The sequence below is a fragment of the Perissodus microlepis genome, chromosome 13 (assembly GCF_051167445.1).
Source record: "Perissodus microlepis isolate ML-2025 ecotype Zambia chromosome 13, ASM5116744v1, whole genome shotgun sequence".
NCBI classification, from domain to species: Eukaryota; Metazoa; Chordata; class Actinopteri; order Cichliformes; family Cichlidae; genus Perissodus; species Perissodus microlepis.
In genome coordinates, this window is record NC_140473.1 from 10,103,700 (window position 1) to 10,131,493 (window position 27,794).

General features: G+C 45.5%; 1 protein-coding gene across 2 annotated transcripts; it reads right to left on the reverse strand.

Annotated features, from left to right (window-relative positions):
• Positions 1–20: 20 nt before the first annotated feature.
• On the reverse strand, positions 21–26,853 carry jag1b (jagged canonical Notch ligand 1b). Of its 2 annotated transcripts, none has more exons than XM_084948279.1 (26): positions 26,509–26,853; positions 25,913–26,218; positions 19,332–19,383; positions 16,414–16,665; positions 15,788–15,848; positions 12,533–12,663; positions 12,297–12,416; positions 11,152–11,265; positions 10,948–11,061; positions 10,750–10,863; positions 10,237–10,283; positions 9,593–9,766; positions 9,008–9,158; positions 7,967–8,131; positions 7,776–7,889; positions 7,526–7,639; positions 7,263–7,376; positions 6,715–6,831; positions 5,841–5,868; positions 5,443–5,528; positions 4,737–4,850; positions 4,519–4,628; positions 3,598–3,837; positions 2,873–3,010; positions 2,522–2,663; positions 21–1,952 (listed from the first exon to the last, which is right to left on the reverse strand). In XM_084948279.1, the coding sequence occupies exons 1-26, from the start codon at positions 26,563–26,565 to the stop codon at positions 1,477–1,479; spliced, it is 3,651 nt and encodes a 1,216-aa protein (XP_084804405.1). In that variant the 5' UTR covers positions 26,566–26,853; the 3' UTR covers positions 21–1,476. The 2 variants fall into 2 exon arrangements, with proteins under 2 accessions (XP_084804405.1, XP_084804404.1); XM_084948278.1 differs by having other exon boundaries at positions 16,414–16,671; positions 26,509–26,852.
• Between the last annotated feature and the right edge of the window lie 941 nt (positions 26,854–27,794).

The window sequence follows — 27,794 nt, forward strand, 5'->3', positions numbered from 1 at the left end:
ATCAGACTCGTCACTCTCTCTCCAGAACAGAGACAACTTTAATTCTCGTTTCATACAAAATATTTAATAAATATGACTTTCAAAAATATATTGCCAGATCAACACATAATTCTCAAGTTCATAACACAAAGTCAAAAAAAGAAAAGGGACAAAGTGTTGCCACGATCTCAAAGGGTTAACAAATGAGATAAAACATGTTTGTCTTTAAGAGCCTCAATTTTTAAAAAGAAACAAAATGTGCACAGAAACAAAGCGGACTCTTGCAGAGCAAGGCAGTGTATTTATCTGATACTACAGTGTTCCCATTGCTCCCCTACTGTTCAAGTACTCACAGTCTAGCTTATGATATTATGCTGACTAAAGCAGATGGGAATTCTGGCGTGTCATACTGATGTGACTTGCCTTGCGACTTGGTTGATTTCGACAGCCTTTGAAATACGTCTGGGTTAAACTGAAGCTGCTGAAGAATTTTTGTTCCCTTAAGTATTTATCCATTAGTGGCAAGCAATGTGTCTGCCACCATGTCCAACCCTTGCAGCAGCCGTGATCTTTTGTTGTCCTAACCTCACTTGTCTACAATTAAGGTCCTGGCAACAAATAATGAAATGTCCAACGTGTGTATGGGAGGGAAACAAAAATGAAGTGTTTCTTTCAGGGCCAAAGCACCCATCTTTTGTCTTCTCTGAAATTTGGCTTTTATTGAATGCATTGGAAACAAAACAAAACAAAAAAACCTTGAAAGAAATGGTAGGCTTCCACAGCTATCAAAACCTTCAAACTAAACTGGAACGTATAAATAAAAAGGAATGATATCTTAAGGCTCTTGATTATTAAGTTAATAAATCAAATATACACAATGATTAATAAAAAAAAAAATGTACATATCTACACGTTCTAAATTGTCACATAAATTCTTCATATTGACAGCAACTGCTGACATCGAACCCCTTTCATCTCCCTCCCCACCCAACCCTAAAAATAAAAATAAATAATAAAGTTGATCTTTTTTTTTGTCTCATTTGACAGTTGCTGAAGTCTAAAGCTGAAAAAGCACTTCCTCCAAATAGAACTAGAAAAAATTCAAACACATACTAAAAATAATTAGCTCTAGTGTTGAACACGTCGGGTAGTTTAAACTCATTGTACAACAATTACACCAGGAGCCCCTTAAATGTGTCCGCTAAAAAAAAAAAAAAAGGAAACGGGGAAATGAAATGCATAGGAGGACACGTTTGCAACTAGTTCTACAGTGAAATGTATACCAGTGCTTTGTGTTTCCAGCCAACCAAAGCAACTGCCAGTGTAAGCCAGCTTGTCAAAACTTAAATTAGCACGGGGAAATATCTGAAAATACTGAGGGGGAGGAGGGGGGTCACAACTGACATGACTATTTACACATGCCAAAGCTCCCCCAGTTTCACCCACCACCTGGGTGTGAAGGCGTAAGGCTAGGTTGCACAGCAACACAGCTGTCTGCTATACAATGTAGTCCATCCTGTTTATGCTGTTTGCTGTCTCCAAGTCTCTATTGTCCTGTTTGTTAGTCCAATTAGCGTGCTTGGATGTTGAGTTGGGATTGGAGATGGTCGCCTTCTCGTCCCTCTCCACCAGTGTGTATGCTGGCTGTTTGGCAAAGCGGCCCTTCTGCAAGTGCCTCTCCTTGTCGTCTTCATCTCCCTCGGGATGATTTGTCCTTATTTTGGCAATGATGGAGTTCTTATTTTCATAGTCTTTAATGGCCACTGTGAGGCCCACGTGCTTCTCTATAGGGTTCTTGATCTGGTTAAGCTGCTCCCGGACGTTGTTGGTCGTGTTGTCCTCTGAGCTGGTCGCTGATGTCCCGTTGTGGTTGCTCTGTTTCCGCCGCCGGCGCATGCACCACAGCAAAATGGAGACCAGCACGAGGACCCAGATGACAATGAAAATGGAGCTGAGAAGGGGCACTAGGTAATCTGGTAGAAGAAAACAATGACAAGTCAGAAAGAGACCACAAATAAAAAAGAATTGACTCAAACGGTGAATAGTAGGATTTCTGTATTAATGCATCAAGCTAGCTCAGTCATTAATGCGTTTTTGCCAGAACAACCTGACCTCTAAGCCTGGAGCTGAAGAGGAGGCTGCTTCTACTTGGCTGTGGCAGCAGTCTGCTGTCACCGTACTGATGAATGGTGAATACAAGTGGGAGTCTGACTAAAAGTCCAGCCAGTTGTACCGCGAGCCAATCTAAAGCCATGTAGCCAAGCAGCTCTGCTCTTTCCATTGAAGATCCTGGCTAGATTCTTTTTAAGCTCCATCACAACTGCCATGAGTCGTGTGGGAGGTTAAGGAATCAGTTTACATATACATGGAATGTTTTTTCTTTGGTGTGCAGCTATGTTGTCGCTTTTAGGGCTTGGCTCTATCTCATGATCTGATCTTTAGAGAGAAAAAATTGAAAAAAATCCTCCCACCCATTTCAGCACATGCAGGTGTGTGCAAGTGTGGAAAACTTCATAATCAAACAAATAGTTTCAGTTCATACCAGTTTTGCTGGGGCTTGGCACACGCACTTCTGCGATGGCGGAGATGATCGTGTTGTTCCCGTTATGCTTGCTAACCAGGTCAATTATCCTTTCTGTGATCTTTTTAACGGGGCTCCCGTCCAAGCGGTGGTCGTCAGTCGACTAAAGGCAAAGAATAAAGCGAGGTGTGAAATTTAAGTGTGTAGTTGTTGTAAACTGAAGCCACAGAAACTCAACCCTACGTCCATAACACATCCTACCGCAGCTGCAAGAACTCTACGATGCAGGTTATAAATCAAAAGCAATTTTTTTTATGTGTGCTTTAATGGAAGCAGCCAAACATGGCAGAGTGAGTGGAAGGAAGTACTCACGATGCAGACGTGGATCTCGTTGCTGGCTGAGAATGAGGGGTCACAGGTTATGGACACAGAATGCTCCAAGGAGAAATTCTTGACCACGTATAAGCTCCTCAGCTGCTTACATACTCCTTCCACAGTCAAGCCCTGGACCTGAAGGGAATGAAGCAAATGTTAACAAACACAGGAAAAAAAAAAAGGGGAGGAAAAAAGGGCAATCAAGAAGGAGAAGAAAAAAAAGAAGAGCCAAGGCTGCATTTTGGCAGCATGTTCCAACATCCTATCCACCTAATTTAGATTAAAGACCGCAAACTCATATGCTTGTCACTATCTGCTGTCATGCTTGTTAGGCAACTGGCAAGTGATCATTCTATGTGGTGACAGAGTCGCCAGTGGTCCTGTTCAGCTCAAAATCCATATCATCCTGAAATTAATCTCCCCATGTGGTTGGTTTAAGATTGGGATTGGCAGAAGCTAAAAAGTCATGAATGCCTCAGTCTCAGGAACAAAACTTGTATGCAGACAAGGCTCCGAGAGAAATATCCCCCCCACTCCTTCATGGAGCACATTTAAATACATGGCTGAATTGTTAAGGAGTCTTTCTGCCCTGGAGGAATGGGTAATCTTTCACAGTTTGCTGCTCCCATTCATTTAAGACTGCTGGTGGAGGGGAGGGATGGAAAACGAGCCCAAAACCTGTTAAATTCAATCTCTTCCTCCCTGGTGCCTAGGTAACTCACTCGAGGCATGATCTCCTTGTTGAAGGTGAAGGTGATGTTGGCGCAGCTGTTGTCCTGGTAAGTGGAGCTGGGGTGGCATTTGGTGGGAGGCTGGGGAGGGTCGGAGTGCCAGCACTCTCCCAGCTCAATGCAGGGCTTCACAAAGCAGTGGCCCTCCCTGAGGGGGATACAGCTCTGGCCTGAAGGGCACTCGCCTCGGCCCTTGGCACCCAGTTTGCATGACATCGGGCCACACCACATCTGGAGAGGAAAAACACAGGAGCATTGATACATTTATATTATACTGAGTACGCTATACAGTAGAAAACACTTTCAAACTGTCACTGCCGTATCCCCAGATACATCTGCATAACTGTGGAGAGATTTGCATTTCATTTACTACTCTGGGTCTCCAGAGGATGAGTCACACTGTACGAATGTCTAAAAACAAAAAACTGGACCAGTGGTAACAGCTGTCCAAAGATTGATTTGTCTCCACTGCATGTCAGAGATCGTTATGTATCACAAACAAACAATACTGTGATGTCAGGCCAAGTTTTAAATGCATCTCCCAGGTCTTTTTCAATCCTACGATGCATTTTCTTGCCGAGGTGAGCTCCACTAGTAAGCCACCAATGTTCATCTAGCGGTTAGACAGCCATGACGATGACAGCACTACTGTCCAGCTCACCCAATCGTCCCTTAGTGGGAACCGGTGTGTGTGTTCGTGTTCTAATCAACTAATTGCATCACGAAATTGGCACTCCCGAGCCAACTCCACCCAGTGACACATAATGTCGTGGCCCTGCCTACACCTTCTCATGGAAAACAAGGCACCAAACATCAACGCGATCTATTTTGTGCAGTTCTCCGCAGCACTTCTTCCATTCGGAAGCATGACATAGACTTCACAGGTGTGCCGAGCATTCATAAATACTTTACCTTTGTGCACACAACTTTCCCATTGGAACAGTGGCAAGTGTTGCAGTCTTCATCCCATTTCACTCCATCAGGGGTGACGTGTCCATTAACGGAGCAAGGTTTTCTTGTAACTGTGTAAAAGCAGTCACATTGTTAGAAATATTTTCAATTATTATTTTTTTCCCCTTCATTTTCATATTTGTTGGGGGTTGTTTTCCCCATCATGTGGAGGCTGCTACCTTCTTGGCAGTGGGATCCAGTCCTGTCTGGTGGGCATAGGCAGCGATATCCATTGATCTCATCCACGCAGGTGGAGCCCAAGGCACATGGAGAGGACTGGCACTCATTAATATCTGCCACAGAGGAGAGAAGCCAGGGGTAAGAATTGGTTCCTTTGTGGCATAAAGAGCACAGCCACACAGCATTCAAATATTTCACTCTGCACACAAGTCTAATTGCTAGGCTAAACTCACTAAGGCTGTGCATCATTTGAACCGTACATACTAACCAGTTAATAATAATAATAATGATTACTTAGAAAAAACCAAACAAACAAGCAAACATGCTTTATGCCAGCCCTGGTCTTATTAGGCAGCATCATTAGCAGGTATGCAGGAGCTAAAGGCTGGACTTAGGCGAACAAAGGGTTTGCAATGGGAAAGAATGTGGCCATCTGAAAGCCTTTAAGAGGGAAAACAATCTGTGTAATCAGTGTCAGAGAGCATGGCTGATTAGCCGTTGGCCTGCTAAGCTGGTTTCCCCCAGGGAAAGCAGCGAGGCTTGGTGGAGTGACACCAAAATGGCTCACCCTGGCCTGAAGCCCAATGAAAAGATAATTGGCTGACTAGACCTTCCATTTGGAGTGACTGATGGTCCCGGGCATGCTCTAACTGACTGCTCAAACTGCGATCAGGGGGACGTTCTGGAGGCAGGGTTAATACTCACTGATCCGACAGTCTGGGCCAGCGAAGCCTGGGGCGCACTCGCAGCGGTACCAGTTATCCCCATCGACACAAGTTCCACTGTTGTAGCTGGAAAAAAAAAAAAGAGAGAGAGAGGGGAGGGGGATAATTTCAGTCTGGAATTTTCTCACCAGTCAACTGAACAATTTCTCAAAGATAATTAAAGCAATCACTCCTATTCTTTGTTTTGGACAAGTGTGCTTGGGTTAGGGAGTTCACTAAACAGAGTTAACTGACTGCATCCCAGTAATGACAGGGGCAGGGTGTATGCCTGGTTCCCAGCAGAGAGTGAAAGCGTTGCAGGTGAGAAACTATCACACAAGGAGGAGCAGCTTGTTTACATCTGTCTAAATCTGCAGGAAATGTTTGGCTTCCACTTACCATGGGTGTGGACTGCAGTCGTTGGTATCTGAAAGAGAAAAAAAAATAGAATGGGGAGGGAGGGAGACGAGAGCAGTGAGCATGTTGATTGTTCTCATGTTTTGTACACATGACAGCAAGAGCATGTCTGAGCTTGCGTGTGCAGAGGCGTGTTGGGCCGGTCGAGCCCGGACTCAGCGCTGCCTGATCACGATGCCTTATTAACAACACTGAGTCGACTCTCACCCTCAAAAATGCAACCCACCCCCCCACCCACCCCTTGGCAACACCCATAATTCCATCCCGACCTTCTCCCTCCCAAAAAAGTTTCAAGAGGAATTCATGTTTTAGAGTGCATGCATACATGGCAGGGATCCCAGAAAAAGGGGGGATATATATATATATATATATATATATATATATATATATATATATATATATATATATATATATATATATATATATATATATATATATATATATATATATATATATATATATATATATCAGGGAAGTGGAGGAGGAGAGCTCTAGAACAAGCAGACATGTCACTGTTTGGACAGGAATGCAGCGAATGAGAGGGGAGAGAGGGGCGCGTGTTGAGCTAGCAGAAAGGGGGAGAAACATCTGTCTCCACTTTCCTGAGCCCTTTTCTCCCTCCTCCTTTGCTTTCTCCTCTCATGGCCGGCAGCAGCCAGGGAGAGAAGAAAGAGAAGAGGAAGGAGGGGGAGAGAAGAAAAAAAAAAAAGCTACAGATCAAAAGATGATGGGAGAGTCTGCTCTAATCAGATGCAGGAGTTCACCTTTGCACTAGGTAGCACAATGTTTATCATAATTTAATGGCAGTAACTGTCCACCTTTATCTATTACACCACCACCCTCCGCCCTTTCTTACTTTGGGTGCACGTGGGACCCTCCCAGCCTTCCTTGCAGACGCAGGTGAACGAATCCCCCGTCACCACGCAGGTACCTCCATTCTCACACGGGTTTGGAAGGCAGCTCGAGTTTTTGGCTGAGAACAGAGAGAGAAAGGTAAAGTTTGATTTTGTCAGTGAGCTTTCCCAAACAACCAAGAGGATCATCAGCACAATCACGAACCTCAACCCAACTCAGAAGACTGCCTTTGACTGGGCTTTTTTTTCTTCTTCTCCCTGACAGCCTTAATTTTCCTTTTTTTTAACGCCCTATATTCTTTGACTTTGAAGTGTACTGTCAGTGCAATCAGGCATTTTAAGCATACGTCTGTCGGCACTCAAAGGAGAGAGAGAAATGGGCGAGATGAGAGTGGGAGGGAGCGTTGACAGAACGAAGGGATAAAAACTGTTTGTGGACCTCGCAGATCTGACAGATCTGATACAACAGGGAGCTCTCCCATAAAGCAAACTTCTTCGTGTGCGTGCGTGCGTGCAGAGATGAAACATTAAACCAAGCTGGATGACTCACCTATGTTGCAAGTCGTTCCCTCCCACCCCGGGGAACACTTGCACTGGAATGTGTCACCCTCATCATAGCAGGTGCCTCCGTTGTTGCATGTGGCTTCATCGCACTGACTCTCGCCTGGAGGGTGCATGGATAATCTTTCTTACATGACACTCAGCACAATGTAGAAAATACTGGGTAATTACAAAGAACCATTAGCACATACCATGAGCCTGCACAAACAGTCTACAGGGGTGTGAAAAAAGAAAAGAAAAAAAAAAGCTTACGGGAGTGGCAAGTCTTTCCCTTCCAGCCATTTTTGCATTCGCAGAAGAAGTCCGTCACCAGGTCTCGACATGTCCCTCCATTATGACAGGGGTTGGTGCTGCAGTCATCTATGTCTGGTTGCAACAATAGACAGCGGCGTGATTTATGTGCGGCATATCAAACAAACGTCGTGTTGAAAGATGAATCAACAGGCACCATGAAGGAAGTGTGGCCTTGTTTTGAGGTTGCAGGATAAACAATCGTACTCACTGATCTCGCAGTGCTCGCCTTCCCAGCCGTCACCGCAGATGCACTGGTACACGCTGACTTTGTCAATACACGTGCCCCCATTGCGGCACGGGTTACTCTCACAATCATTGATGTCTGAAAATGGCAAGAGATGTGTTAGATTTATGACGTGACACATTGTGATCAGTTGTAGATTTGGACTCTGTCCTTACTCTCGTGGCAGTAGGTGCCTCTGAAACCCTCTTGGCACTCGCAGCTGAACTGGCCCCCGGCCTGACTCTGACAGCGACCGTGAGGTCCACAAACGTTTGATGAGATGTAACGCTCTCCTCCTGGTGTGCTGTTGGATGCCACGGCAACCGTGCAGCTATCAATCACTGCAGAGAGGCAATCAAGTTAAATAGTAAAACCAATGACTTTATGAAAGGCTTATTGCAAATTATAAATAAGCCTTAAACCAGGTCCCATTTTGCCTTATGACCCATGTTTACCATAAACAAGAAGGGATGTAAGACACATTACGACAGATCTAAAGGGCAACAGGCCTTTACAGATATAATGCCCATGTGGTTAAAAAAAAACAAAAAAAAAAGTCCAGAGGAAAAACAGTACTGTCAAAAAAGAAAAGGCAAATAAAAAGAATGACAGAGATAAGCTGTTATGCTTTCATAAGCAATTCATTCATTCTCTATTTTACTCAGAACTGAAATCCCTTCCTTTCCCCCTGTCTGATCAGGTTAGGTGAGCTGGGTGAATTTGTTCCCCTGTAATCACTTAATTCTTGCCAAGAGCAGAAAGAATCTTGCGCCTGGTATCTGACTCTGTGGTTGGTCCACTCACTCAATTACACAGACGGGGAGAAAGAGAGAGAAATGTGCGCATTCACTGAGGGGGAAAAGAAGAGGTAGCCCACCAAGTCATTACTAAGAACACACACGGTGCTATCAGCCCTTTGCCAGGTTTTCAGGGAAGAATCATCGGAAAAGCTTTGCTGAGGAGAGGGAGGGAGGGCCATCATCAAGAGAGCTGAACAAAAAAAACAAAAAAAACCAAAACAAAACAAAACCCCTGCTCACCTTGGCCAAGAAATTACTTTGAGTGAAACTAAAATACAGGTATTGCCCTCATGGGAAAAATAGTGAATATCTGGCCTTATTCAGCATTATACAACATCACAGTGCACAGATCATCTTTCAGGCCCCTCGCTGGGGGGGGGGGCAAAGAGCTTGCAGTACTTGCATCAGGAGACGTACCTTTGCACGTGGTGGTGCGACAGTGGTCCTTAAGGTGAGAACAGTTTTTGCCCTCGTAGTCCTCTGGGCAGGCGCAGTAGTAGTCTGTGGCCAGGTTGAAGCAGACTGCTCCGTTCTGACACGGGTTGGGCAAGCAGTAATCAATATCCAGCTATGGAAGAAAAGGTTTTGAATAGAGAGTAATGAACCTGATAGTTGACATAGTTTCTGCTACAGAAAACAGAGCAAAACCCACAGCATCCTCCCCACAAACTGTGCCAGGAAACAACACACGCACAGCGCTCAGAGGAGGGGAGGGGAGGGGGGGACGAGCCAGAGACATAGGACCCGTCCTCTGAGTCTGGGCTTCAGCGCTGAGGAATGTATCCCACTGTAGCCAGGAGCAGCTTCAACAAAGCACTCCCTTTTTAAAAAAGGAGGACTGTGGAACAACAGCCGTTTAAGAGGGTGGGGCAGGAAAACTTTACAACAAACCCAAAAGATACAGGCAGCGCTAGCAAAAAGAGAGGCTTAAAAACGCTGAATGAGGAAAGGGAAGATGCTTGCACGCACTGGTGTGGGATAGTGGTGGGAGTCATGCCTCACCTGGCAGAGATTTCCTGAGAAGCCAGTCAGACACAGGCACTGAAATCCGTTCACTTCGTCCTGGCAGCGGCCGCCGTTCAGACACGGCGAGCTCGCGCACTCGTCGATGTCCCTCTCGCAGTGCTCGCCGGCGAACCCAGGCGGGCACGCGCACCGATAGCCGTTTACCAAGTCCTGAGAAAGAGAGGGAGAAAGAGAGTATGAGGGAGAGAAGCCGGAGTTAACCTCGCACAGCCACAAATTTGATTAACTGCTTTCAAAGGGTGGGGTCCAAACAATAACTGTCAAACCAGGGCACAGAATGAACAGGACGGGGGGGGTAAATATCACAGCTACACAATTATTTCAACACATTTTCCTGGCACGGGCTCAATGCAATAATGTTTATGGTAATTCTATCTAGTGTGGTCGAGAAACTTGCGCGCCCCTCCCTCAGAAACCCCTGTGAACCCACTCCTCTCAGATTTGATTTCAGAGGAATTCCACAACAATTCCACTGTCGGTTTGGAGGGAACCGTTTACGGCAGCTATTTATACAACCGCTGCAAATGTCTCTGGCTTTGACAAAAGAGACACAATAAAGCAAACAAGTTGGCAAGCAAACCAGCAATACCAGATAAAGCGAGATGGGTTTTTGACCTTACCTTACAAGTTCCCCCATTCTGGCACTGGTCCTTGCAGTCGTTTATATCTGCACATGAAAACAAATCCGAGATTTAATTCTGAACAGCTTAACTAAATAGTCTGTCTTTAAAAACAAGTCTGTGCTTTGAGTTTCCCATGCTAGGGGCCTTTAAAAACATTGTCAGAGCTGGAGAGTGCTGTGCATGTGAGCTGGATGATGTGGCTGCAAAACTCGGTGCAAAACAGCGTATTGAGCAATCCCCTCTGCTGCCCTGCGATTGTTTTGAGCCACCGTTAATCACCGTGGCCTTGGCCACACACAGGCCTCATAATGATAACGCAGATTCATTTATACTGCAGGAGGAAAAAATAAAAAGGAGGACTGCACTTGTCTAACTCTCCCCAACACCTTCACATTACAGCTTCTATGCAGCATGTACACGATGAAAGGAACTGAAATATCTAAAAGAGCAACAGGAGCTGGACAGACGTTCTGACCCGCAGCTGCCGCTGCTGACAGAATTCAGACTCACTGATGTCACAGTTCTGCCCCGTCCAACCAGGGAGGCACTCGCAGAAGTATCCACCAATCAGGTTGCGGCATGAGTTGGCATTGACGCAAGGCTTGCTGTCGCATTCGTTGGCATCTAGAGGGTGAGAGAAGGCGGTTAGTGGCATGCACACGTGTTGCCGACAGCTGTGAAGTGGTGTAGAAAGGGTGCGCGATTCACCTATTAGACACGTCTTCCCCGTCCACTGTGAAGGACAGTGGCACTTGTAGCCGTTAACCAGATCCTGGCAGGTACCGCCATGGTTGCAGGGGTTGGGAAGGCAGTCGTCAACATCTGCGCAAGAGAAGAGGGTCTCGTGTAAGCAACAGGATATTTTCTGTGAAAAGGTACTGACATTAAGAATGTGCACACATTCAGGCTTACTGATCGTGCAGGAGGGGCCGGTCCAGCCTGGTGCGCACTGACATTCGTAGCCTTGACTGGTTTCTGAGCAGCTCCCTCCATTCGAACATGGATTTGAGAGACAGGCGTGTTCGGCTACAAAGAGAGATCACAAAACAAAAATCCTTGTTGTTTTAATGACAAACTAAGCATCACAAATATACATATTTCTGCCACTGTGCCTGCTAACAGAATATATATTATTTTTATTGATACTGAAACAAATCGTGATGTACAAATGCAGGTTCTGACTTTGATCCCTTAGAAACGTGAGCCCTCTACCCGCGGTCCAAGCTGTTACACGTCCACGATCGAGTCATTCCTTCACCTCTGAAACCTCCTCCTCTGCCCCGAAAGGCCGCTCAAAAATCCCCCTCTCTCGCTCTCATTACCCGCCCAGGCAGACTACACCACCAGGAAATCATCTTTCATGCTAAGTTGACCCGGCCAATGCACCGTGACTTCCCTCTGACTCCCCGCCATTCTTCTTCTGAGAGGCGGCACAAGATGAGAGTAGCGGGAGGGAGAGCGGGAGAGGGGGCAGTCGCGGCACCTCCTTTACAGATGAGTTAAGGATGAGTGAGCACCAAACAAATCAAAAATTAATGATTCGCTCGAGGAATAACTCGGCAGTCGGAGGTGATCGGCGGACGTCCCCTCGGTATGCCGTGGGGAGGAGGGAAGGGATGCAGCGCTCGCACCCTGGGGCCTCCTTGTTACAATAGCCCAACGTATCGTCCGGTCTGCAGACCTTCTGTTATGAGGGGCATGGTTTCCTGACATCTCTGCAGTTAAGCTGTCAGCACCCTGCGAGCCTCAGATTTAATGAGGAAAAAAACCCATCATCTCCATGGTAAGTGTTTGCAACAGCTGAACCTTAGCAACACACCCCATCTGTCTCGAGGAGAGAAGGATGACAGGCCCCAAAAGATCAAGATCGGTGGATTACCTGACTCGGGGGCCACTTACTCTGGAGTGGAAACAGATTATTGCCGAGTTACTGCCTCCTCTGATTACAAACTGAAGGCACCTCTGACCTTTTGTCTGCAAGCTTGGTGAGCCCAGAACATTCCCATTTATTCTAACTGTAAGAATGCTTGGAAGATATAGACAACACGGACACTCACCTCTCTCACAGTTGGCTCCTGAGTAACCCTCCGCGCAGGTACACTGGTACTTATCAGGTCCTGTGTTGATACACGTCCCTCTATTCAGGCACGGCTGGTGAGTGCCACAGTAGTTCAGGTCTGGGAGAAGGAGAAAAAAGAAGAGGGGGGGGGGGGGGGGAGGATCACAGTTTGTTTGGGCACAACAACGGCTGCTCCTACAGTGAGTGCAGCTGAAATAAGAGAAGGAAATTAACCTTTATCACAAAGGTGACCGCCCCAGTTGATGTCACAAAGGCACTGCCACGGCTCTTTACAGGTGCCGTGCACACAGCCGGGGTGGGGGATGCACTTGTCGCAGTACTGACCCTGCCAGCCGTACAGACACCTGGAAAACACAGAGATATAGATTTTTTTTATTAGTCTTTTATTTATCCAGGTACAAAAATCTCATTGAGTTTAAAAATCTCATTTTCAAGAGAGACCCGGCATCATGGATGCAGAAAATTAAAAAACAAACAAAAAACAAAACAAGTAGAGACAGACAGTGACAGACGCACAGCCTTCAGAAAAGTTCACAACCTTCACAGAAGAGGTCAGATAATCCACGCACTGCCTGAAAATGTTAATATTTTAATCTTCCATGTATTCCAGATTCGTTCAGCAGCTACTGAGCCATAATCTTAACTTAATAAAGTACACACTAGCGTGAAACAAACCAGCTCCCACAACTGGGCTGCATCTTAAAAGACCGCAAATGAATTTTAAGTAGCAGGGTGTTTATGTAACAGCCTTTAAACAATACTTGGAGCCGACGACGACGAAAGAGGAGCATTTAGCTTTTTACTAAACAAGGAAAACAAAAACCCAACACACTAAATTACAGTTCCAATGGGACCTTTAGCACAGCTAACATTAGCATGCGACTAGACGCTCCCTTTAACATCACTACGCCTGTGGCTTGGCAGCGGCAGACGAGGAGGGTTCAGCCTTCTTGGCTGTTACGCTGCTGCTCGTCCTGGTTCCCATGAGTCAGAAGTCAGACTTGCGCCCCGAGGGTGAGGACACAGCCTGCTGACCACTGAAATATCCAGGTTCATAATTACACCGATAATGCTGCTCCCTTTCTCGCTCGGCTCCATAATTAAGACAGCAATCCAGCCCCGGTTGATAAATCGGCTCTTTAAAAAGCTGGCAAAGCGGCGATGCAGTCCCTGCTGCTGAGCCCAGCGACAGGAAACGTAGCGCCCACCCCCTGCGGGCGACTGGGGGGGGGAGCGGCACGCTGATTAGCCTCAAGAAACGGACGGACTGTAAAAATAAACGCGGCGGTTAAGTAAACCTCAGTCTGTGATTAAAGAGGCTATTCTTAAAAGTGTGCTAATCCCCCTCCATGAGAAGTGGAGCTGGAATCCCTGCAGCAGGATCCCAAATCATTTACAGTTATTACACAGCCAAATTACTGGGGAATGTGACATTAGACTGTGCAGTTCTGCTGATGCATAAAGATTTCATACCCATGAGAATCTGATAGGTTGCTGCGGTGCACGTGTGCCTTCTCAAACTGTTGTGCAGGCCACAGGTGCACTGTTGTTACTCCATTAGCAACAGCGGACGCTCAGGGTAGCATCACTAAAGACTCTAAAGTCATTAAGCTACGGCTTTGCTGCGACAACGGGGCTGCCAAGCCTGCAGCTAATGTTGCTATGTGCTGCAGTTGTTTGAGACGCCGCAACAGCCCAACGATGGGAAACTGCTCACTGACTACAGCAGCAGTAGATCTTGCTTGGAGAGTTTGTTGGCGGAGTGCATATAAACAGAGTTAAACCCTGAGCTTTAAATATAGCCACACCTGTACAGGGACTAAAAGACATTCAGGCTCTTGTTCTGCCAGTAGTCACACATGCAATTACATGAAACTCGATGATGTCAAAAGCTTGGGAAAAACAACAAAGCTGCAGCACAGAATGAACAAACCTGATCATCCCTGTGCTTGATTTATGGCCAAATCAGACAAGTAAGAAAGCAACCATTGCCTGAACTGTGGGAAGAGCCGGACGCCGTGGGGCCCTTCTCCGGGATGAGGATGAGAGTCGACTCTTACTGCGCGCACACAATGCCCTAACGCCGATACCCTTCTGTGCTGGGCTTTTCCTCTGGCTGTGCGTGTAAACAGCATTAGGAAGCCATTAGCTACATAAACAATACACTTTAAGACTCATCCGAATGTTACACACGATTTCGCTGCTTAACACTTCCCCTCGTTTGGAGAGCTACATTTCCAGCAGGGCTGTGGCAGTCGAGCCCTACTGCGCAGACTGGCAGCCCCCATCCACAAGAGCTCCACGAGAGATTTACAAGCAGCTCAGCCTACATCTCTGTTAAAGCCCTGGTAGTGATAGTCTGTTGGCTGGGAAGCCAAAAACATGTACAGAGAAAGATCTGTGCCATGTCAAAACTGGTGCTTGGACACAATCCCTACACATCTAAATGATCACCACCACAGGCTTCTGGCAACACACCCCACAGTAAGTAAAGGCACTTGAATCAAATGGCTCTCTGCGCAGGGTATTCCAGCCAAAGAAGATAAAAGGCTGGCTCAGTCCAAAAGGAGCGAAGACTGGGATATTTTGTGGGAAAAACAACATTTGGACTGTTAAAAGAAAAGAGGCTTAGATTAGCTGTTGTCCCAACTGATATTAGATGACAACTGGTAAATAATCAGCATACTGATATACATAAATTGGAAAACATTGGTAGAACTTATTTTGAGAACACATCATACATTTTGCAAAGTAATCAAATCACTTTTTTACCAGAGGGTGCAAATAATTCAGCTCTGGGTAGTTTGTTTTCACTCATGTGTGTATTTTTGCTTTGTTTTTAATCTGTGAAAATAAATCATTTGATCACGGGCCCCTGATGTGCAAACATCATCACCCTTCAGCTTACGTCACTGCGACTTTGTGGCTAGATTTTTCTACTCTTTTCCCCTTCGCTTCAAAAAGCGCCTAGAGACACATCTAGCGTCAGCCACCGGTAGTGTTTCACCGCAAGCACGCGGCTCTTTCCCACCGCAGGCAAACTTCTTCTTTTTTTTCTGTGTCTGAGCTGGTTGCACCTGCAAAGTTTTTGTTTTTGTGGTTCGTTACTCAGGAGAAGAATGCGCATGGTGCGAAACACTGCGTAAAAAACTCTCATTTTACCAGGAACTCGCTCAAAAAAATCACAGAGTATGGGGATTTTGTTCGAAAGACACATCCCTCCCCTGCAGGGCCAAGGACGAGGAAACGTATGTCTATTGACAGTTTATTACTGCAGAAGCTCAAACGGTTATATGTGAGCAAGCGTTGGCATTTGGAATATAGAGGAATATGGTCGAGGGAAGTTCCCTTAGCTGACATCCTATGGATCAGGAAGTAGTGTAAATGTACAAGAAGGGGAAACTGGGCAATCAACGGTCGGCATTTCATTTGGAAAAGTGCAGAAAAGTCTCACGAAGCAGCACTTACTTGCATCCACCTGGTTCCTTACATGATCCGTGCTCAGTGCTGCAGCCCTGTCGACATATAGCTAGAAGAAGAGGAAGAATTAATCATTTAACTGCACGGTGACTAGATTCACACTTGGCCTGTGGCAGTTATAACAGCAAATAATATGATTAGCGCTATTTGACATTTCTGTCTGTAGAACAATCAGAGCTGTTTACAGACAACCGTGCATGCCTTGCCAAAACTACCCTGGATCTCTAACTTCTCCTGGTTGCCCTCTTCACAGCCCACAACTGTTAATCAATCAACATTTAACAACATTTTAGTGACATACAAATCAGCAGACTGACAGTCTAAGAACCGCAGTCTCATGGCATGGTAAGACATTTATTAAACTGACTACTGCCCAGGCTTATTTTTAGGAGGAAATATGATTTTTTTTCACACTCCTAGCAGGAAAGAAGAAAAAAAAGAAAGGGAAAAAAAAAAGGGGGGGCAGAACGGAGATGTCATTCAATTCAACAGAAAGCATTTCCTTCATACTCATAAAGACTAATCCTGCAGTCTTACGCAGTTTTCTCCAGAAGCATCTGTTTCAAAGTGACTTCTTCCATTCCTTCATGCTGCCATCTCACCCAAGGCCTCACCTGTGTTGCAGTCAGGTCCAGACCAGCCTTCCAGGCAGGTTTTGTTTCCATTGTTGTCACACGTATAATGCCCGAAGAACTCGTCTCTGGGCCGACAAAACTTGTTGCAGCCGAAACCGTAGTAGTGCTCGTCGCAGCTGACCCGGATCTGGTATTCAAACTGGGCTACGGGGCCGTTGTGCGTCAGCTTCTGCCATTGCGGGCTGGGGTTGATCATGCCAGAATGAGAGGCTTTTTCTATCAACCTCCCATCTACACCTTAAAAGGGGGGGGGGAAAAAAAGGAAGCACAAGCAGTCGTACTTGTGAATTTCATAGTAAAGGAAAGAAAAATACTACTTTTTTCTGTTCTGGTTCTTTTGAGTTTCATCAAATGTTTGGGCCTGAGAGGAGAAAACAAAAACACCCCAACATCAGTGGAATGCAGCATCCTACATTACGCTTTTGGCTTTTGCACTTTGCTCCGAGAGCCTAAAACCGGACCAAGAATTCTGACACAAATTGCAGAAGATCCCTTACATAGCAGATTATATGTAATTAAAGCAACTATGTGTGTTGGAGAGGAAGAAAAGTAGTGGGATGAAATGCAGGAAAGAAAAAAAAAAAAGGATGCGGGTAATGAGCACTTTTAACTGCTTTTTTTCTCACGCTTCCCTTTCCAACTCTCCATGGTTGGTTTGTGATTCTCAGGTTTACAGCTTGAGGAAACTGCTGGTCTCTGACGCTGCCCTCTGCATCTGCTCAGGCGAGGACAGAACTGCAGCCGCCGTAAATTACAGTGCGAGGATGCCACAGTCACTACTGGGAAGCCAGCCAGTGTGCCATCAGCACTTTTCCCCCCCAGTCTGCCTTCCTCACATGCATTTTTTTTTTTTGGGCACCAACAGCTCCCAAAAGTATTGAAATCAACACTTGGAAGATTCCATCTTCACTTCAGGAGGGAACCAAGTTTATGTTTTGATTATAAAGATCCACACAGAAACAGACGTGCGTTTTAGTCAATGTGGAAGAGGTCACAGCTCTGGCAAATAGAGGACGGAGGCGAGAGCCACGCTCGCAGAGCAAACACGCTCACCCCAAACTCCAGACACCACACCGTCTACATGCAAGCCCTTTCGCATTAACACCACTCATTCACTCGCGCTCGCTACTCCATGTCTAAATCTTCCACCTGGGAGAGAATGAAAAATGTGTCACAGTCATCATTTACTGCGCTCACACGAGCAGGGGTGGTTGACCGCGAGGTAAATCGCTCCTGTGTGTAGTATGATGCAAAGCAGCGCAGGGGGGCGGGTGGATGGCCCGCTGTTATTTATTTACTGCGCTGTGTTGTGTACGGCGGCGTCCTGAAATCACAGTGCCCGGTGATATTTCGCAGTACTCTGGAATCCAAAGATTAACCGTGTGGTATTTCTCTACCGACTGCTGGCCTGCAGTGTCAGGAGTAGCACGCCCTTGCTACCTGCTGCCTGGCTCGTAGCTTAACATAAATCAGACCAACTTTAAAAAGTTTAGAAAGGACATGCTAGAAAAGAAAAAAAAAAAAAGAACTTTTTAAATCTAATTTTTAAAAAAAGAAGGAAAACTGGTTTCTCAAACACGCTATAAAACTAAACGATTCAGGTTCTACATTTACACAGGTGTTTTAACTTGAGCCAGATGTTTTATTCTGTTCAGGAATCTGTTTAGATGTCGGTCAAACACACGAAGCCTACAGAACCTCAAGCCAACCTGCTGGAGGCTCAGAGCAGCACCGCATGTGTACATTCGGGGGGCTTTTCACACCAATGCCCTAATGGGTCTCCGGGGAGCGGCAAATACAGCAGAAAAGACCGAAACCTCGCTGAGCTCGAAAAAGACATAAACAAGCACGGGAAAAGGCCCTGCCCTCATCTGGAATCACAACGCTGACCACCAGCCAGCAGGAATCCCAGCAGGAACCAGAATTTAGTCAGGTTGATCGCATAATTATGGGAAGAGCAGCTCAAGTCTCAGAGTGGCAGAGTTGTCAAAAATAATTTCAAGCAGTTTAAGTACCAATATTTCACAGATACCCCGCTGGGCCCTCTCTTACTCTGCCCATGTGAAAATCCCCATATAGCGTCACCTCTCTCATAGTGGTGTCTACTTCTTGTCACTTGTCCTACTCACTCCAGTTCACTAGCATTTTGCGTGGTGATAGAAAGCCGCTTTTGTGGCTGAACATCTTTTTATAATCATCTTAACCCCCACCCGTCTGTGGTATTGACCATCTGTATTTTTCAAGGCATTTACCCAAACATTATTGACTAGTAGTCTTCCACCGCACATGCTCTGAGCTCAGCCCGCCTATATGCCTGCGGTCATGCACAGGCCAGAGGTCACTTTAACCTCAAACAGAGCAGAGCTCTGAGGCTTCAGTCTCCTACACACCAGTCAAAGCCTCAAGCTGGTCGGCTGGATGAACTATGTTTCACGCCTCAGTGACAGTGAGACAGTGTGACCCCGACCCTGGCTGGCAGCACCCGCCATCATTCATGAGCCAAATAAAAATGTTTTTTTCTATTGGGGGAGCAGCGAGGCTCTGTTGTCTTAAAGAAGAAAAAAAAAAAAAAAAAGGGAAGGGGGCGGGGGGGCACCCTTCCTCTACCTTGACAGCCCTCCCCAATCCCATCTTCTTCCTCTTACTTCCTTTAACTCATCTCCTCCCTGTAGCCACCTGTCAACACACTTTAACACACACGCACACACAAAACCACCCAGTGGACCATGTGGAAGAGGGCAGGGGGGTTCAGGAAGAATAAACTTCCTTCCCTGACCTTCAACGAAACTCCTCCCAGGCACTGCTGTGACAGGGGGGAAAGGAAAAAAAAAAGAAAAAAAAGAAGAAGAAATGAACAGAAGGCAAGATGGAGATACCAGACAAGGAGAAATACTTACCACTGGTTTCATTGTTGAAGTCCAAGGCTTCCACTATCAAAGTGTAGGACCTCTGAGGAAGACAAGACAAGACATACAGGGAGCGTTAGTGGAGAGGAGGAGTTCCTGCATCATAAACAAAATGACTCAGTGGCAAATCTTTTGAAAGACTTCATGATAAGTTCAGTGAATTACGTCACAGTAGTGCCCTTGTGGTTTTTTACTGACCATGCAAACTAACTCGTAGGAGGTTCACACGTTCTCCCATTTATCGGGAATGCTGCAGTTCTTGGGCCCATTTATCTGTGAGGTCTGAGGGCTGGAACGTGTTTTTCCTCAAGTGTCATAAATGGTACATTTGTAACGCCTACGAAAAAAAGAGACTAAAATCCAGAACTTTTCCATTTCCCATGACCTCACCAACCTTGCCAATGACGTGTCATCTGCCTCTCACCGGGTTAGCCTAAAACAAAGCCTAGTACAGAAACCAACGTGAACTATGAACAACAGTCCCGTTGATCTGATTAAGAGGATAAGCTCGAGGTGGTGCGGAGGTCTCTGTGATTAGAATGGCAGACACAGTGAGCAGTGGTCTGGTCTAGGTGGACACACACCCAGCAGGACGGCGCTGGACGTGCCAAAACAGCAACCATAAGTCAAAAATAAGAGCGCACAGAAAAAGCAGAGCCAAAGATCTGTCTTCATATTAGCCGTTGTAACCTTGCCCCTCTTTAGAAACAGTTTTTCCCCAAATACAGTTTTTCCACATGTTTATAAAACGGTGGTGAGAGGCCAGTTGATTTCTTTTATTTTTTTTTTTTTGCAGCGTAGGTGGGGTTTTCAGTTTCATCCTAATTTATGTACTTCAATAGGCGTGCTATGATGAAGCCAGGCAGAAGTGCTTAGGAACGCCACTTTATTTTTTAAAGGACAAGCAGAAAAATGGGACACACACAAAAAAAAGCGTAAGAGATGGTGAAATGGGGAAAAAAACTGAAATACAAGAAAGGGGAAAGCACAGAGAAACTGAATGAGAGCTACACTCTGGAGGGCCCGTCTACATTTCAGCACTGCCAAAAACGCTTTGTCCGATTCAGGGTCGGTAGCGCTCACACCGATATCGGCTTACACATCCACCCTGCGCTGTAGTTATGAGGGAATCGGACAAAGTGTCTGCGAGCGCACACGACAGAGTCCCAGAAAAAAAGCATGCGGCTGTGAGAGGGTGTAATCCACTTACATTAACTTGGGCATCCAACTTAAACACCTACTCGTTACATTCACACGCGTACTCGGCCCTAGCAGCGATGCTTGGAGGCATTTCAGATATATATAATTATTATTTATTTATTTTTTTTTGCATGGCCTCTTTCTGCCGCAGCAATGACTTCACGATAAACAAACCAGCTTGAAGGAAAACCCCTGGTCTCTTTCCACAGAGGAACAAAAGGGGGCATGAGTCATTCCTGATGCTTTTTCACGGCTTCACCTTGTTTTCTCAGGCATTCGCCTTTCCATCTTTCCAGGAGACATTCGTCTCATCCCGTGCCAGTATTTCGCTGCAATCAGGGCAGCCATTATTTGAGATGCAGCGCTCATCAGCAACAGCCTTTACAGTATATTCTGACTCACAATTGGCTGCAATCGCTTGCTGCAGAGCTCCAACAAGTGAGTCAGTAGTTATGTGATACCTAATCACCTACAGCCACAGCCCAACCTACAGAGAGTTGCTTTAACAGTAGGAACAAGAGTCTTCTGGCTTCTCTTCAAGCATTAAGTAGTATTGTGTAAATGTTGTCATTCACCTCCTGTGACCAGCACTTGACACAGTTGCAAAAGAGTAGACTTCTCATTAGAGAACCAATACTCCAGCGTAAAGAACAGCGCTTGGATACATCTAGCAAATGTTTACAGACTTTTGAAATATCAGGATATCACCCATGTGACAGCACAGCACACGTGGAGAAGTCATCTTAAAAAATGGGAACTCAACTGAAAGATAAATAAATAAAGACGAGAAACATCTTTGGAATTTCCGAATCATGGTGACATTAACTTGATGTGTTTGTCATTTAATGTGTGGAGGGAAAAAAAAAAAAAAAAAAAAAAAAGAGGATTTTGTGTTAAAACCCTGTTTTTGTTTTGTTGTTTGCACTTGCCAACATGTTATCGTTCTACTGGCAGTTAAATAGGGAACAGCAACGGATCCCTGCCAAGTGAAAACATCAACAAGCCCGGATTCACCTGCTGCACAGCAACATTTCACGTGTCCGAGACTGATGGGAAAGAAATCCCTCATTGTAGTGAACTGGGCGTTAACAGGCGTCAAGTCTAATGGAGTACTCCTAAAATAAGTAAACAAAAAAACATACACAGAAAAAATTCTTTAAAGTGACACACACACTTACACACCCATATCTTCTATCATTAGACTTGCCTGAACACGGACGCTTTTGAAGCTATGCAATCGTGCAGTCACGTGATCGTGTAGTACTCCTTCATTAACATGATTAAAAGGGCTCGCAGTTAAAAACTGGGGAAAAAAACAAACAAACAAAAATTCGATATCGATGTTTTCTGTTCTGCCCTTTTTGGCACACTCCTAATGTTTCTATACCACGGGGTTCCCAACGTCAAGTGAAACGTCAGTGCGGCTTGATCCAACAAGTAGCTTCCCCATTAATGGGATGTTTAGTTTCATGCTAAATAACTGCTCCCAGAAAGTGAGATACTGGCTGGCTCCTCATTCGCCAACACTCCATAACTCCTTGGCGGTTATCAGCGCCGAACCGTCTGCCACTGCCAGGTTCACTTTTCCCAGGCTCCCAGCTGACTCACTTCTCCTCTTTGAACTACATAGCACACTCTCTAACCCCCTCCCCTCTCTCACACTTGCACACAGACACACACATCCAAGTGCAATAAGTGTGGCCATATGTCTTCTTATCTTTCCCGGCCAAGCAGGCACTGTCCAACAGACAAGCGGCATAAGCGATAAAGATCATTCCAGTTTGAATCACATTCACTTGCCAAAAAACACTACTGAATCCTCTCAGTAGGGGAATTTTTCCCCTCACACACCCTCTTATCTTCCCTCTTTCTGAAAATGAAGCCATTTGATGTACCATTACTAAGAAATATAAGAAAAAAAAAAAGTACAGGGGGAGAGGGGGTGTCTCATGGAACAGGTCAAAGGTCTAAATAACGGCAAGGCAGAACAGATTGGACTAGTCTAGGCCTACAGTCAGCACAGAGGAAATGTAAACAGTTTCATCAAAGGCATGTTGACTTTCTGTATCAGCTCTCCTGAGTCAATCACTTTCATGGTATCAGCCTGCAATCTAACCAATGATTGGGGCTGCTAAATAACACACCCTGTTTGCCATCAAACCTTGGTTCAGTCCTGAAAAGCCCACTCTTGTGATCTTCTTTAAAGCCCACCGGCTTTCACTGATTGGGGTTGGAAGGAAGGAATGCATTGTTTCCCCAGGACTTTTTCATCACAGGAATTACACGGAGACTCAGTTTATGTATCCTGTTAAAAGGTACATCGGCCCATGGTACAAACAGAACCTCACCCCGACCAAAAGAATCTCACCTTTTGCCAACTAAAACACGAGGCACCGCAAACAGATTACTCACAAGGCAAACTTAATCAAAACATGAACCCGAGTCCAGGAATGAAAACCATATCGAAGTGTTTAAAGAAGCAGGCAGTCATCGGTCTTTGTCAAGGTTCACAGGCCATTAAGGGAAACAAACAAAATTAAAGGTGCAGGTTATCTTTTCCAGTTGAATACATATTTTCGATTCATGACTCCCTTCCAAGAAGCTGGGAGCAACTGATAAGAAGTGAAGCATCAGAGGGCATTATGTAACGCCGCGGTGACAAAACACAGCAATTACACTATTATAAAAAAAAAAAAAAAAAAAACCAACAACATTCTTTTCTCTCTTTCACTTGAGTAATTTGCACTTAACTGCCACATCAGAGCCAACTACAAACATGTCATTACTCCCACCGCTCCCACGCTCACAGTCCGACTGAGCTCAGCATTGTTCTTTGACGCACCTGATCCCGGTTCTCAGACTGCTTTGACTCACTCCAAAACCCAAAAACAGGGATACCACCGGGTCTCAGGCCTCAGAGACGCCAGAGGTTTTCTTTTTGTTTTGTTTTGTTTGGTTGGTTTTTTTCAAAATGGAAAAATACTTTGAAATCCAGGCATCACTAGAGCGAGGGAAAGGAATCGCTCAAAAGATAAAGACGATGGCGGGGAGGAGGGGACTCCAGAGCAACTGGATTGATCCAATTTTAAAGTTCTGGCCTTTTCCTTTTACAGGTGTTACACGGGCAAATTATTGAAGGCCTGAGAGCCAAGCTTTATATCACTGCTGAGTCTACTACTGCAGCTTCCTGTTGCTTGCCCTGCGCTGGCATTACAGCTGCAGTGCATCTATTATGCTCTGTAATCCTCACTGTAGTCACTGAGGGCACACTATTGTCCTGGCTTGCCACTGTAGCAGGGCCCTCACTTCTCTGTGGGACACAAGCATGAGGCGGACATTAACCAGGACCTGCACGGGGCTCTGAAACACTTCTGAAAGAGATGTGCGGCTGATGTCATTCAGCTGGATGCCTGGCTCTTGCCCCTACCTGATCTAAGCGCATGTGTGTAGCCTCATTAAGTGCCGCAGTTACCGTGGGTGGTAAGGTTAAAGCGATGAAATGCCTGGGGTCCAACCGAGCGTGACTTAAACAAAGCCCTTAGCCTGGACAAGAGGCCAACTTCATGCAGCTCAGTAGAGAGGATGAAGGGAGAGAAAGAGAAGAGTGGGGGGCTGGGGGGAGTTTCATGAACTCAGAGTACCCAAGAACCCAACTGCACCCCACTGCCATCTGTCCACAACAGCCAATCAACTGATGAAAAGGACAAAGAGTGATATCATACCTAACCTGACAATTGTTAATGTGCAGTGAAGTAAAGCACTTAAAGTGAAGGATGGGAGAAGCTAGCGAGCAGCTCCAAACTCCCGATTTCTACAGATATGGGTTCAAAACAAGTGACCTGATGGATTGTGCAGAACTTTTGTCTTTTTTAGAAAACAGCATATTTCTATGTATCTGGAGATTTTAAAACATGACATAGACATCCTTCATTAGGCCCAGAACATGCAGGCCATGTTTGGAAAGAAAGCATTCACATTATCAGCGTGCGAGAAGAGAAATGTGAGGAAAGCGAGCAGAGCGCCGGGTTGCATTTCAATGTCAACAATGTGCCGTTTCCAAGCAGAAATGGTTTTATCCAGTAAGATGAAACTAGTCCGGCTGCAAGGATTAATACTAACTTAGTGTTGCCATAGTGTGAACATAAACACAAACCTTTGTCTTTTAAAGAAAGTTGTGAGGTGCCAGAGACTAAGAGGAGAACAAATAAAAGTACGGGCTAGATCAAACTGTACGCCATCCTGCTGAGAACATGATTTTACTGGCAGATTGCAGGGAAAACACAAATTTAAACGATCTGTTCGACCTCACAGGTAAGGCACACAACAATGAACCACATGAAAGGGGAAAATTGAAAAGTCCACTTCTTTTTTTTTTTTCCCCTCTCCTCCTCGAGGCCTTTCAAGTGCGTGCAGTGCCTGAAATTACAACAAGAACCTCCATCAAGTTTGAGGTAAAAATAGCCTTGATGTAATTGGACAACACATACCAACAGACTGTGCCTTTCACCCATCAGGCACAGCAGAGGAGTTTGCGGGCCAAGCTGTGGGGCCAGTCAGTCTGTGCAGTCCTTTTTTTTTCTCCCCCTTCTTCTCTCTCACTACATAGAAATGTGCTCCAGCATGGCAAATCATCTCCCTCTCACAGAGCTACAACACTCCCACAGGCCTGTCAGGCCCATTTATTTATTCAATGAAGAAGAGCTGACACTCAAGGAAACCAGAAAGTGGGTTTTCACCCTGGAGTTGCTGTACTGTGCTACATGACCAGCTTTGCCAGGAAGGCAGACAAGGGGAATCTGAGAGTTAAAAATTCTTTTAATCTACTCAATCGGGCCAGACAAGGGGGCACACATTCATAAGGAATGGTAGGAAAGGAGGAAACCCATTTAACACATTAATAACAACAACAACAACAAAAGAGTGGATTTCTTGAAATGTTTCATCTTTTTTTTCTACTAGATTAGATGACCCAGGAGTTCAGATTAACTACAAGTCATAATCTGCCCACTTGCACTCCCTTATGCCAAATTCTAACTCGGGTTTTATAATTATATGTAACGCGGTTTTAACAACCTTACACATAAGCAGACAGGTCTAGGCCTGATGGTGCAAAAATGCCTGCACCTGGTCAATTAGCGCACATAATGGGGGGGGCGGCACTTTCTCAAAGGGACAATTCACTGAGAACCAAGTGCCAAATGAGAAACTCACTCTTTGTTTGTTGTGCTTTCTATCCTTTTTTTCTCCTATTTTTTGAGGGGAGGGGGGTTAAGAATGATTGACAGGCAGTAATTGCGTAGAATTGCCCTGCAAACACACATTTTCTCTCTTTGGAGATTTTTTTTTCTCGCTTTCTTAGAGTCTCCACTCACCGGCCAGGCAAAACTGAAGGGCAAAACTATCCTGGATTTGTCATTCCTGACAGAGCTCTTGAAAGAAAAGGTATTCCCTCCCAGGACAGGCGTAGATCCCATTCCGAAGCTGCAGGGCCCTGCAGCGGAAACTCTGGACTGGTATTCCTTTAGGCAAACTTTAAAAAACGTATTGCACTCGTCCCGTGTGCACTTTCTATCCGCGCCGCTCCGTGCGCCGTCGCAACACACGCCGCTCAGCAGCTCTCCGTTCGCATTGCGCATCGATAAGATTTGTAACTCGAATTGTCCGGATCCCTCTGACACCTGTTGAAGACAGAAAAGTGAGTGCAATGGGACTGTGTATGGAGGGGACTAAACAAAAAAACAAAAGCTGCACTTTTAACACTTTCGCGTCACATGTACGCTAGTTTTTACGCACGCAGCATGCTAACTGTTGAGATTTTTCTTGCAGAGGCATGCCTACATGTAATGTTAGCATAGCTGTGAACTTTCAAAGGCGACACGCATGCAGAAAGCAGAGGACATCCAAACGGCCCGAACTGAGTGACCTTTCCCGCTTGTTTTCAGCGGAAAAAAGGAACCAATCCACGTACCTTCGCGAGAAAGCAGAGTAAAAAGGCAGCAACCACCGAGCCCCGTCTCAAAATCATGCCTCCGGACTGCTGTTGCCACTCGTTTGTACTAATCGTCTGGCCGACACACGGCACCAGAGCTCTCCTCTGGTTTAAACATGCACGAGTGGGGAGCAACGATTTGTTCAGTGGAGCGCAGGTTCCTGATTCATAGACCTTCCTAGTACGTCCCTCAGGTTCTCCGAGCCTGTGCGCCTCTTCGTTTATCTTACACTCTCCACTTGTTGTTGTTGAGCAAAGTTTACACAGTAGCCATGCGGCGGCCGAGCTCACTGCTGACTGACTGCTGCTCAGAGTTGGAGAAAGCTACACAAGTTCAGCAACGAGGGAGTGTCCAAGCCTGCAAACTTCATATTCATGAGCGCTAAGCCCGGCCCCATATTTCTTTCTCTCTCTCTCTCTCTTTCTAACACACACACACACGCACACGCGCGCGCGCATTATTATGAGGATAACCATAAGGACTCTTTGGCAGTGCTGTGGTGGAAAAATAAAAGTGGAAATAATCTATGACCCGAAGTCATTTTGATACTCATAAGTCAGCACAAGCCACAAACATAAACGAATTATACCTTAAGACACGCATCAAGCTCCACCTCCCCACCTCTAGATAGATTTTATCTGTTTTTAAACGATTGTTATTATTTAAACACTACTCTCACCACAGTGTATACTCTTATTTTACCTCATAAAGATTTATGTCAGCTTAAAAGATGGACAGAGCGAGTTCAGCTGGGTTTTACCCCCCTCCCCTTCAATATTTGAAGCAATAAGGAACATACTAAATCATCTGGGCTGCAAAATGGGCTCGCATCAAGGCCAGTGCTGAGTCAAGGGCAGATTCCAAATGCATGGTATGTCAGAGAAGCCTTGGATAAAGAGCATAAAATTCCACAGTAGAAAAAAAAAGAAGCTCAATCTCTTCGCCTTTTTTTTTAAGCACACTTTATGGGCAGAAATACTTAATTGTCTGACATTTTAAACAACCTAAAAGTGGCAGCTTGATAGTATTAGGAGTATATGCAACAGTGCCCCCAGAGTGGAAGACATGCCATAAGAAATGTAACTTACATTTTAAAGCTGTTTCCAATCAGCTTCTATAGCCAAGCATAATATCGAGATGGGAAACCCCGCTGTCTGGATTTAGAGCTTCAAGGTTCAAAATCACTGATAGTTTGCTGAAAGATGTTATTACCACACTGTCCTTTTGGTGTCAAAGGGCAATGTGTCCCAGGTGTATCTCTGCC

Coding starts and splice junctions, on each gene's coding strand:
- jag1b (XM_084948278.1), bottom strand. CDS start 26,565: ATGATTTTGAGACGGGGCTCGGTGGTTGCTGCCTTTTTACTCTGCTTT. Junction 4,629..4,736: donor TGGATCCCACTGCCAAGAAG/GTAGCAGCCTCC, acceptor GCTTTTACACAG/TTACAAGAAAACCTTGCTCC. Junction 2,664..2,872: donor ACGAGATCCACGTCTGCATC/GTGAGTACTTCC, acceptor CTTTGCCTTTAG/TCGACTGACGACCACCGCTT.